This window comes from Stegodyphus dumicola, chromosome 9 (genome assembly GCF_044657685.1).
Source record: "Stegodyphus dumicola isolate Sdum_Otavi_A_Nest chromosome 9, ASM4465768v1".
NCBI classification, from domain to species: domain Eukaryota; kingdom Metazoa; phylum Arthropoda; class Arachnida; order Araneae; family Eresidae; genus Stegodyphus; species Stegodyphus dumicola.
The window spans coordinates 52,209,983-52,222,968 of NC_140776.1; the positions used below are offsets into that span (position 1 = coordinate 52,209,983).

Here is a 12,986-nt window from a genome sequence, read left to right on the forward strand (position 1 = left end):
CAATTTTTTGGCCAGATTTAATCGACCAAAATTGAATATACGTGAAATATTGGACGGAACTCGAGTTTTACGAACATTTGATTAGAAAGACGAAAATCATTAAAAACTGTGTGCCATTGTTGCAGATATAATGAGAGAGAATTAGTTTTTCTATGGAAATTTTTTATGTTGGTTCCATATTGCATCAGCCTGAAAATTTTAAGAGTATAAATCGTAATTTTTGCATCGTTATTAGAAAAGGATTACAGCAGTATCTCTCTGTTGTTAGATACATTACTTTCAATCTAACCTAACTGGAATTGGGTACTTCTGTTAGTACAAAATACAAAAGAATTCATAAATGATAAGAGATTATAACAATGATATAGAATATTTATATGCTTTATGCATATCAACATAGCATAATCATATATTTATTATAATAAGTTTGCATTTTAAAAGCATTTGAATTTACACTCTGTCTTGTAAAATCCAAAATATTATATAATGACTTTATATGATGACTCAATGTTTTAGATCTAAAAGAATTTATCACTATTTTGCTTAAGCATAATTTCTTATGAGTTTTCCCTATTTTAAATATAATCCTTTTATTCTGGAGAAATTTCAATATTACTTTTTCTGGGGAAGCTGAGTTGCTAGGTTACTGTTATATATAACATGATATATATAACAGTAACCTAGCAACTTCTTGTTTATTTTGCCCATAAATATTTAATATCTCAATAGGAAAATCTGTTCAGCAGGAAATCTGCCACAGCCAGTTGTTATTTGATTATTAGATCATTCCGATGATTTTGATATTTATGTTTAGTAATATTTAAAAACATATAAGATCAGAATTTTCAAATGTCCATTTGTCAGCAAATTTTTAAGATATTATGATAAAATGCAATCTTAACAAATTCTACTTGAATTTGTAAAACATTATAAACTACAGTTTAGAGAAGTTTTATAAACTACAGTTATAAATATATTATTATTATAAATATATTATAATTATAAACTACAGTTAGAGAAATTTAGAGAAAGTTTTAGTTAGCACAGTTTCTGTCCTTTAATCAGTGTTTTCATTACTTTTGAGATCATTTTAACTCTTAAGGCAAAGAGAGAAATCTTATGGCCCATTCTAACATATGCTTTGTCAGCTTGGAATGCTACCTCTAGATCGAACCTCAATAAACCACAGACATTTCAAAATAACATTTTACGGCAAATCACAGGGGGACCTGGTTTATCAGAAATGATCAATTACATTGAGATCCCAAACTGAATGAGCTTATCACCTTTATTAACAAACTTAACAGCAATTTTTATGCCAAAGCAATAAATAACAAAGATGGCAGCTATGCAGATAATTTCAAATACACACTGATTGATATGGACATTAACCTGCGGCCATACACTATTCATGTTATCAGGAACATTGCTCATAGCAGCTAACCCTCACCAGCTTCCTCAAACTTTGCATTTTCACATCATTTCTCCTCCAACTTGCACTCCACTTTACATTCACAAGGCTTCTACCTGAGGATTTGTCCCAGCATGGCAAACTCACATTTCTCGACTTTCAGTGAAAAATGTGCCCAACATTACAGTAGGCAACAAATTCTTTTCACACATTATTATTTATGCACTGCAAATCACAATTCTCTCAAAAACTACAACAGGCACATATCGGTACATAAAGAGTTTGTCTAAACCTTTATATGTATCTTATATGTGTGCAGTCCTGGTTAAGCAGCAGACATCAATCCTGAATACAAATTCTTGAAAACGCAAATTCAGGATGCCATAATTAACATCAAATTGCATGCTTAATCCTTTCTGATAATTATGTTGATGATGTGACAAACAGGTATAGATACATGACATTTGATGTAATACCAAAAGAAAAAAAAAAAATCACACAAACATGAGGGAACAGAAGAAAAGCAGAGTCATCTCAAGAAGCAAATGCAATCCAATAAGCAACAAGTCCAACACTGACTTAAGTGGCCTCTCAGAATATGGGAGAAGTCTAAATATTTAGTGAAAAATTAACTCCTTGCTCTCAACCTATAATTATGGCAGTAGCCACTGTTGCAACATATGCAGGTATACGAAACTTGTAACAGTTTGCCTCATTAAAAAAAAAAAAAAAAAAAAAAAAAAAAAAAAACTAGCAGCAATGAATTATGTGATGTGGCTGCTAGTGGCCACATCACATAATTACACATTTACTGAGGTTATGTATTGATATGCATCCTTTTGCTATATTTGTTACAGTTAATTTATAAACTTTCAGAAGTGCAGAAGGAACAATAAATCACCTTATATATGAGCCATCAGTAAACAGTTCTAACCCTGTATCTTTTGCTTTAGGTTAAAAGTCTCGTTGCATGCAGAATGCTAAGAATTCAGTACTTTAAAATTTCATTGCTTATATGCAAATTTTGAATTATAAAATAAGATAAATCAGATAAACTAAAATATAAATAAAGGAATGGTATAAAAAACACACTGAAATTTCTCAATGCATATTTTTCATTAAGCATGATGGAAAGGGGGAAAATTAGATAAAAACAATATATATATAGATAATATATATATATATATACATACATATATACATACACATATATATAGAGAGAGAGAGATAAAAACAAAAAAATGAAATTCAGATTTTACGGCAAGTTTTAAATGTAAATTTTTTAAAATTCTTCTTACCTTATCAGGTGATTGTCTACCCCCATACTTTGTTTTTAAATTGTTAATAAGATCTTGATCAATTTTTTTGAACAAAGGCACAGGCTGCAAAAAATATTTCACATAAATTAAAGAAACAAGGTATTACTAAAATTTGAGCAAACAGTCATAAACCTTAATATTACATAGTTTAAATTTTTAAAAAGAGTTGCTCCCAGTTACATAAAAAAGTAAAATGATTTATAAAAGAAATTAGAGAAAAATTTCAAGATTTTAGATAAATGACTTATAAAAAAATCTCTATTTACAGATACTTATATTTATAGGTAGTATATGTCACTAAATTATATATACTAGAACATTCAAATATGATCCAGATTGATGGATTTTTTATGCAATACTTTATGAAAAAAGTAAAGTGAGAGCTTAATTTTACCAATCATGTGTGGTGCTTATGAGAGTAAATACTGTTTAGAAAGTGCCTCAATCAATGAAACAAAGGGTTACAAGAAATGTTTTAGTGGAGGAAGAGACCACAAGTTTACAGATTCTGACCAGCCTTCACAGACAATATAGAGAACAATGTCTGTCATGAACAAAGGTGTTTAAAAATTTCTTTGCAATTTGAAATGTGATCTCTGTTGCAGAGACAGAGGTATTTTCCATACATTTATCACTCTCCTATGCACAAAATTAGCTTCTTCATGTGAATTTCCAGGATTACTTGTTGTGCCACATGAACTACCCCCCCCCACCCCAAAAAATCTACCAGAAAGTTTAGTACAGTACAAAGCCCAAGATCCGGACGTCCAATATCCGAAATGTTCTAAAATCCAGACCTCAAAGCCACCACCAGTCTTACGTATGAAGCGATAGTGTACCCATGGCTACCGATCAAGTTCATTTAAGCCACTGTATTTTATACAAATTTCAACAAGGAAGAAATGCTACAGAAGCATGTCAAAATTTATTGAAAGTGTTTGGTGAATGTACAGTTTCTGATAGGACATGCAGAAGATGATTCAAAAAATTTGAAACAGGTGATTTCGACCTTTCTGATAAGCCATGTTCTGGGCGATCATCTTTGATCGACAATGTTGTTACGACCATGTTGCAGCAAGATCCTTTTCTGACATCATCGGAGATCGCAGAAAGGCTTAATTTAGTTCAGCAAACCATTTCGGACCATATTTGGAAGATAGGATTGGTGTGGAAATATTCAAGATGGGTCAAGATTCAAGATGAATTAAGTCAGAAGAATTTGGATCATCGAGTCATCATGTGCACATCTCTGCTTACTCGGAACAAAATCAAGCCCTTCTTGAACCGGATGATAACTGGGGATGAAAAGTGGATTACCTACAGAAACATTATAACAAAAAAGGCATATTGTGAGCCCAAAAAACTTAGCCCTTCCACCTCTAAACCAAATTTGACTTTGAATAAGCGTATGTTGTGCATATGGTGGGACATTCGAGGACCAATACATTATGAGCTTTTAAAACTGAACAAAAAGCTAAATTCAGTGAAGTATTGTCAGCAACTGGACATTTTAAAGACAGCAGTAGAAGAAAAGAGGCCGGCGATGTTCAATAGGAAGGACATCATACTGCATCATGATAATGCCAGGCCACGCGCTGCTTTGGGGACTCATCTAAAAATTGCAGAAGTAGGCTGGGAAATTCTGTCACATCCACCATATTTCCTGGACTCTGACTATCACTTGTTTCTGTCCTTACAAAATTTTTTGAAGGGCAAAAAATTCAAAAATGAAGAAGATATCAAACAAGCACTGGCTCAATTTTTCACATCAAAAGTTACAACATTTTTCAAAAATGGGATATACAAATTGCCCTCATGCTGGCAAGAAGTCATTAATAATAATGGCAATTATATTATTTAATAAAGTTTATTTACAGTAAGAAAAATTTGTATTTTTTTTATCCCAAAAACGGACAGAACTTTCTGATAGACTGAACATATATAATTATCAAATTTAAGTTGATTAAATTTATTCTTTGTGTATATAAAGAAAAAAAAAAAAGATTCTTCTGGCATCAACTGAAATCATTTCAAACAGTGTTTCCCAAATTTCTAATCACACGGACCACAAAAATACATATATACTGCAATTCATTACGAACCACATATATATAGTTACCCTTGGAGGGACGAAAACAAACAAATCTAGAAGAAAATAATGCAAAAACAATAAACAACATATACTTTTAAAAATTAATAACCGTAAATGAACATAATTTCATAATTAAAAAAATTCCAAAATTTTTTGCAACACACTTATTTTTCACACATTCTTGGTTCTAGATCCACATTTTCGAAATTTCTGTTTTAAAATGTTACACAGACAGTAACAAAGATTGCAAATGAAATAGATTTTCAAACCATACAGTTAATTATCACTACTGAAATAATAACAGTTCTAAAACAAAATTCTTACCCAAAATACTACATTATAAAAAATATATTTAACAAATATTATTCTGCTTTTAAATCTGCATATTACAATTATTTTTAGTATTATTATATACTCACAGTAACATGAAATCCAGTTCTATCATATAAATATTTAAAATAGACTTACTTTTCCAATTTTATGGTCCTTCGGAAGTAAACAAACGAAATCATTTATTAAAATATGAAGAGACTGTTCGGTGTTGAGTTGAGTTTTCAAATTTTTAAAAGTATCTGGCATATATGGTTCCAAAAGAGTACAAAGAAGACAACAAATATTTGCACTCAAACCAAGGATTGTTCCAGCTTTTGCTCTACAAGAAATTAAAATACTTATCATGATTTCAAATAGATGTATAATAGTATATTGTGTAATGTTTATTTTGTTGATGAAGACACTTCCTTCAGATTTTGAATTTATGAAACAGTGATTTACAGATTCTTAAAAGGTCTCAGTAATAATAACTTGAACTGCATAAACTAAAGTGTAATAAATCTATTCTAAACTTATATATAAACAGCAATTTGCCCATTACCAACCCAAAGATAAATTCTTATTACATAGGGTCAAAATGTGAAAATAATCAACTAGAAGTTAAATGTAGTTTTGTAAAGAGCCAGATAAAACGACCAGATTATAGTTACTATACATCTGTGCTTATATCTCTTATGTTAGCTTAGGCTGGGTTGATTTTAATCAGCTGGTTACTACACCATTGGCTGATCTTATGCAATGCACTTTGAAGATAAACAAATGCCACCTGCAGATTAAATGTTCTGACTTACACAGTACTGAAATACTACCTTTATAAAAAATGTTTTCAATCAGCAACAATCGTGTTTTCACTAACTATGACATTGCAATTATAATGTAAAAGTATCAAACAGTATAACTGAAATGAAATTTGTAGACCTAATATAATTTATCAACTTAAGTAGCAAATCATATTGCTTTTACTTTTATTTATATCTCTGTAAAATTATGATGTAAAGTTCAAATTTATTAATGATCTGCAAACTGCTTTTAATTTTCAAGAGTATTTTTAAGGTTTTCAACTACAGCATTTGTGAAATTTTAAAAACAAATTCATTTTTAGATAAATTTTGGGCTTCTTAAGAAGCACTGTGATAAACTTACATTTTATTCCCCCTCTTTCCTTCTAAGGAAGTGCATACCTTTCAATAAATTTTTTATTGGTGTAAATAAACCTTAAAATATATAAAATCAGTATTTTTTTTATCAGAGTAAATAAGTAAAAATAAGCAAATCAGCAAATAGGAAATATTAAAGAAATATTTACAATCCAAAGTATTTAACTGAATATGAATTTTAATAACTAAAAATATGAAAATTTTTGGCCAAATGACTTCACTTTTTTTAATTGAGTTTTTTGAAAAATTGAAAAACAAAACAAAAAAAAATTGACTTTAATACCCAAACAGCTAAATTTATCATCAAATCTTACTTTTCTGCAGCAGATCCCTTAACCAACTCCCAAGGCTTATTGGCCTGGATATACTGGTTACCGATGCGACTGATATTCAGAATATATTTTATTGCATCACGAAGTCTGAGGAAAAAAAAAAAGAGACAATTTTTTTTAAAAACATGCACAATTCGCATACTTATAATGTTAGATAAATCGATCATTGTATACGAAATAATTTCCTTAAAAATTTATCTCCATTATGAAACTTTAAAAAATTAAAAAGCATTTAATACTGACAGATCACAAAATTTCAAGTATACCTTGTATTTAATACATAAATTATTAAGGCCTCAATTTATAATTGAGAAGAAAACAATTAATTCTTTAATTATAAATAATGATGAGACAAAAGTCTGCATACATCCAAATTTACTGAAGGAAAATTTACTTAGACACTTAACTTTTATCAGTTAAACATTTCCGCTTAATTTAGAATCATTCTTCTTTAATTATTTGAAAATTATTTACTTCTTTAAATAATAATAAAAGGAGACAGCAATAAAAAGCAGATGTAGAGAGATTATCACAATAAGGCACTATCATGTACTACTATATTACTTTGAATTTATTTACATTTTATTAATATTTTTAAGATGTAAAATTACAGTACTGTTACAATTACAATCAAAAAATTTTAACATCTTATTTCTGTCAATCTCCCACTTTCCAATGATTTGAATAACACTCTATGCATGCACATAATTTTAAATCCTAGTGGCCTTGAATTCAGTTACTATAATTTTTTCCAATTTTAAAATCCTACTATGGTTTAAATTCGAAAGAATATAATATATGTGCATTATTTAATTATAAAGACTAATACTAAAATTAACAAATAAAGATTAAAATGAAGATAAAATTATTAAATATTAATTGCAAAATTAATAACAGTTCTAAAAATCTAAATTTTTAGTAAAATGAGTTAAAAATCTAAATTTAAGAAAAATATAAAATCACAATTCTTATAATGGAATATGAAGAGTTATTAACTTACCTGGTTTTCTCCATACAAGAAATGTAATTTTTAAGTTCTTGATCAACTTGAGCAATTAATAATTTCTCGGAATCACCAAGTAACAATTCGGGTATAACACCACCAAAATTATTGTTTACGAATGAAAGAGCTCTGTAATATAAATGAAAGGTTATATAGTTTGACCATCTAATAAACCACACAATGATATTGAATAATAAATTTCATGCATGGGAAAAAAAGTATTAAACACTATACACAAAATGTTATTTTTCACCATATCTATCTAGTCTTTTTGATTTGAAAAGCATTTTTAGGAAAATTTCCCTAAATTTTGGGGTTATTATATTATGTTACATACCATTTATAATCAGTGTGACCTGGCAACTGTTTTCATTGCACCTTTAATTTATCTTCTATGCACTCTAGTATTAATGGTACAACTTCTCAATCACCCATAAGTTAAATAATAAAATAATTTTTACTACTTGTTTTACATTCTAAACATATCTCCTTCAAAAAAAATCCCGTATTTAATTCTTTTAAAATTTAGTTGCTATAACAAAATAAAAGCTCATAGTTATATAATAGAGGGAGGTTTATTTGAATAATATCAGGAAAACAGATTAGGTTATGTATGTAAGAAGCTGAAATATTTTAAGGCATTTTAAAAAGTAAATATAATACGTGAGATGATGTGTTATTTATGCAGATTTAAAAACATTTAAGCACTTATCTAATCGATGATTTTTATAAATAATTCTATCATTAGCATAATTAATAAAAAATGTGTCTAACATCACATATCATATACTTGGCTATATAATGATAGCTTGCACACTATGCATTGTTCACAACAATGTAACAATTTGCAACCTTTGTAAACTATTATATGTATTACAGGTGCAAGGTTGGACGGACAGGAATTAAGATATAAATTTTGCAAAATTTTACGACATTTCTAGAACACTCAAAACAATGTTTCAACTATATAGTTAAAAATTATTTTATTCTGGAAACTACTCTTATATAAGCCTTTGCTTGGTGGCAAATTTCTTGCAACTCCACGGTGCCATATTACTATCTAAATTTTTTGTCTACATTTCGAACTTTAAGCCTAAAATGTCTCCCAAAACGCGGTTTTCACACATGCAAAAACCACAATTTAAGATCAAATCCGAAACAAAAACAAAAAATTTAGATAGCAAAAACGTAAAGTTTCTAACCACAAATATTTGACAAGAATCCATATACACAGCGATATGTTTTAACTTAAAAAAACATCTACGAATTGCACAATCTAGGCAGTGAAAGAATCTACGAACTACGCACACCTCACTTTAATAAATTAACATAACAACGATAAATTTCAAAGAATACCATGTACACAGCATCCGGTTTAAACTTAAAAAAACATCTACAAATTGCACAATGCTTCTCCATGAATGTGTGTGCGGATATTGTTAACGACTACCTCATAGGCCCATACCTCTTACCTGCACGTACAAATGGCTTATGCTATCATATTTTTCTGCAAGAGGTACTACCGGAATTTCTGCAGGATGTTCCGGCTGTCGTTCGCGATCGCATGTGGTTCCAGCATGATGGTGCACCAGCCCATAACCATGTGCGGGTCCGGAATTACTTGGATTGGACATTTCCGGGCCGATGGATTGGCTGCGGTGGACCCATTCGACGGCCACCCCGTTTGCCAGATTTATCTAGCTTGGATTTTTTTTTATTTTTTTTTTATGGGGCCATCTGAAGAGCATCATTTACAAAACTCCCGTTGACTCACTGGAGAACCTCGTTGCATGATTATCCATTGCGGCTGTAAGCGTGCGCGAAATGCATGTCATTTTTAAAAATGTTTGTCAATCCCTTCTGCGACATTACCAAGCATGTATTACTGCTGGTGGTCGCAATTTTGAACATTTATTGTGAATACTGTATTGCTACAAAGAAGCACTTTGTGTTGATTTTGTACATAAACACATTTTCCTCTCGTGTCGTTTTTTTTGGCGTTCCTGCCTTAATCAGTCACTTTAGACCCCACATTCCTATAAAACAATGCATGTTTTAGTATGCTCCACCACCCCTCCAAGTTTGTCCCATGATCTATGAAACACCCTGTATTATTCTAAGTGTCAGAAGATGCAAGGAATACATTTTACTTGAATTTTTACATTTTTGTGTTTTATCTTGTGACCACAGTGAGTATTAATGAAAGGCAATAAATTGCTTTAATATGTAGAGATAATTTTTAAGGGTAAGTAGATAGTTATAAATAATTAAATTAGATAATTAGATAACCTTAGTCATTATGAATTTACATAGCCACTATTAAATTTTATTTTTAACAATATTTGTTAAAAAAAGCCTTATTAAAATCAATATCTAATGAAATTTCGCAGTTTAAAATACATGTACTTTATGACATTGATTCTTAAACAACATTCGGATAATTAGACATTAAAAGCTACAAAACATTTATGTTTTGTAACAACAACACTCAACAAAATATTTATCCGTCATTTTAATTTGAAGCATATAAGGTTTTTATAGCACCTTCTTGGCGAGTTCGTGGTGTAGTTTTTCGAGGTTTGCACACTGGGCCGGTATTCCAGAGGTCCACTGATCGATTCTCGGCGAAGGCATTGTTAATATTTTATCTTTCCCGCTTTCAAAAATACCTAATGTCTCTACAAGCCTTCGCAAAAATTTTGGCTAGTTCATATCGATTTCCTTCTTATTAAGCATCTTTTCTAACAATAATTAGAAATTTGTCTCAATATGCAAACCAATGTTCTCGCTAGTTTCTGCGTGCTTTATCTCCTAACTTGTCAACCTCTCCACAATCTACCTATGAGAGTTTGCTTGATCTGGTAAGAGTTAAATAGACAAAAACCCCTTGAGAGATGTGAAGCAAATTATCACTGTGTCTGAAAGTAACTGCAATATCAGACAAAGGTTTAAATAAGCCTCTCATTTAAAAGAACTTAGAACATAAAGGCATGTTCTGATGCTAACAAAGTTAATTACACCTCACAGTGATGTAATTAAACATGAACAGTTAAATTCAAACTAAGAATATGGACTAGTGGTCAAAGATTATACAATTTAATTTTAATTTAATCTGGCTCAGTAACTCTATCATATGAGGAAACAGAAATGGGAAGTTATAGTAAAGGCTGAAATCATAAACAATTGGGTAATTTACATAATAATAACTGCACATATCTTTGAAGAATAATTTTCTTTATGTATTCTGTTTCTTTCTTCAAAAAGTTTCCTTTTAATTTTAGAATTTTTGGATTTAATTAAGGATTTCCGTTATTCTGAAAAACACTACATAGATTTAGAATGTACAGAAAAAGCAGCTAATTTTATTTCTTTAGTAATATGAACATTCAGATGAGAACTATGAAATATATATGGTAAAGGGCGGTTACAGGGCTGATGTGGCAGAATTTTTAGAATTTAGTGACACACAGAACAACAAAATCTAGAAATGGCAAAACTTTTAGAATTTAGAGCAAGCATTGGAAGCAGAATTTAGAAAGGCACTAGGCTGCAGAATTTAGAATCCACAGAGATTGCATCAGGTGGGAAAATGCCTAGTGCCAGCTATGTATATGATGCATTAAGACATATTAGATGAATCTTTTTAAGTTAAGTTTTCAATTTCTTTAATTAATAAAAAAAATCTCCTTCTATAATGCCTGGTGATAGGATTAGAAGCATTTTTGATATTTTCCATGCTTGTGTCTAATGAAAAGTAGAGAAAATAAAGGGAAGATAAACATGTTAAGAAAAAGATTCTAGCATCAGGAATAAAACATTCAAATATTATGTTTCCATTGTTCTTCGAGATGTTCTCCAAAAAGTAAGAAATTCATCGCAATTTTCTGTAAAATACATCCATTATGTGTTGATACCATGGAGACATTTTTCATTTTGTCACACATTTCTCGAATCTTCTAGAATCTTTTAGTTCTCACGTTTCATAAAAACCAAATAAACAATCATTGAATGCAATTACCAAACATATTTTTATTAAGGAAAATTAACAAACAGCAAGCTATTTTTTTCGGTAGGTGGTGGACCGAAATGCCTTGCTGCTGCTCTATTTCCAAACACTTTGGCATAGTTTAACACTCCTAGTTTATACTGAATTGTATAGCTTAATCTTTTGTTTCCTGTAGTCATACTTTCCAGGGTATTTTTTTAAAATAAACAGTTTTAAGCACTGATACCGACACGTGTGTCAGCTGAGTCAAAGAAAGTTTATGTAAAGAAGGAGACGTAATGTGACCGTCGAACCTGTTCGAACTTCGACATCAGCTTCAAGCTTTGACGCTTTTTGGCAACGTATATTTCACGCATGTGCAAAATAATTATGGCAGATGTAGAAAAAGTTATGTGTGTCTAGACCTTTATCCAGGATCAAAATAGTATTCAGTATTGAAAGTTAACCTGTGTCCTTCACGTATAAGACGCAGGTAACTTTTTTGAGAACAAATTTAGGAAAAAAAGTGTGTCTTATATGCCGTCAAATATGGTAATAAGTTGCCAAAATGAAATTTTATAATATGACAGCGAAAAATAAAAATGTTTTATTTTAATGTTATTTTTTAAATATTATTCCAATATATTGTTACGAAATGTTAAGGTGCGGTAAGGTTGCTTCCCCGCAAAGCAAGTTTAGGGTTGCCATAAAATGGCAAAGGAAGTTAGGGTTGCCACATTTGGCAACAAAAAATATTACAACATTACCATTATTTAACGAAATTTATCAACATTATGATGTTTAAAAAAAAAAAAAAAAAAAAAAAAAAAAAAAAAAAAAAAAAAAAAAGAATCGCCGAAAAATTCTCAGATCTCAGAATTAAAAACTTTCTATAGAAACTGATCTTAAAATCGCCAAAATGTTGACAAATCGTCAAATTTAGAACCGTTTAATAAATGAATTCACAAACCCAAAAGCGAAAAGTTGTTTAAGAGCTCTTTATTAGAAAAAATGAATTTCGAAATGCTTATGTTTCACTTCTTAGAAACTCGAGTATCCCATCATTTATATTAGAAATAGAAACACATTATAACCCATGAACCCATTCAAAAGATAACCATATACGTCAGTGAATTGCCAAAAATATGCCTCCAGAATGCTAATTCACACTCAAAATGGCAGTCGTAGAAACAGACAGAAATTTCAGATGATTAAAATTAAGGACCTTCTGCTGATTTTGCCAAAATTAAGGACTTTTAAAAAACAAAAATCGATTTAAAAAAATTTAAGGACTCTTAAAGACCGTACGAACCCTGTCAACTTCTTCTCTCCCCCCCCCCCCCCGAAAAAAAAA

The 12,986-nt window shown here is 30.2% G+C and overlaps 1 protein-coding gene across 1 annotated transcript in view; it reads right to left on the minus strand.

The window, feature by feature from the left end:
• MetRS (methionyl-tRNA synthetase 1) overlaps positions 1-12,986 on the minus strand; it is a 90,224-nt gene that overhangs the window by 12,199 nt on the left and 65,039 nt on the right. The window contains exons 17-20 of the mRNA XM_035372069.2: positions 7,645-7,776; positions 6,627-6,731; positions 5,291-5,474; positions 2,710-2,793 (exon numbers count right to left, since the gene is read on the minus strand). Of these exons, the coding sequence (XP_035227960.1) occupies positions 2,710-2,793; positions 5,291-5,474; positions 6,627-6,731; positions 7,645-7,776 (505 nt within the window). The remainder of the gene's footprint in view (positions 1-2,709; positions 2,794-5,290; positions 5,475-6,626; positions 6,732-7,644; positions 7,777-12,986) is intronic.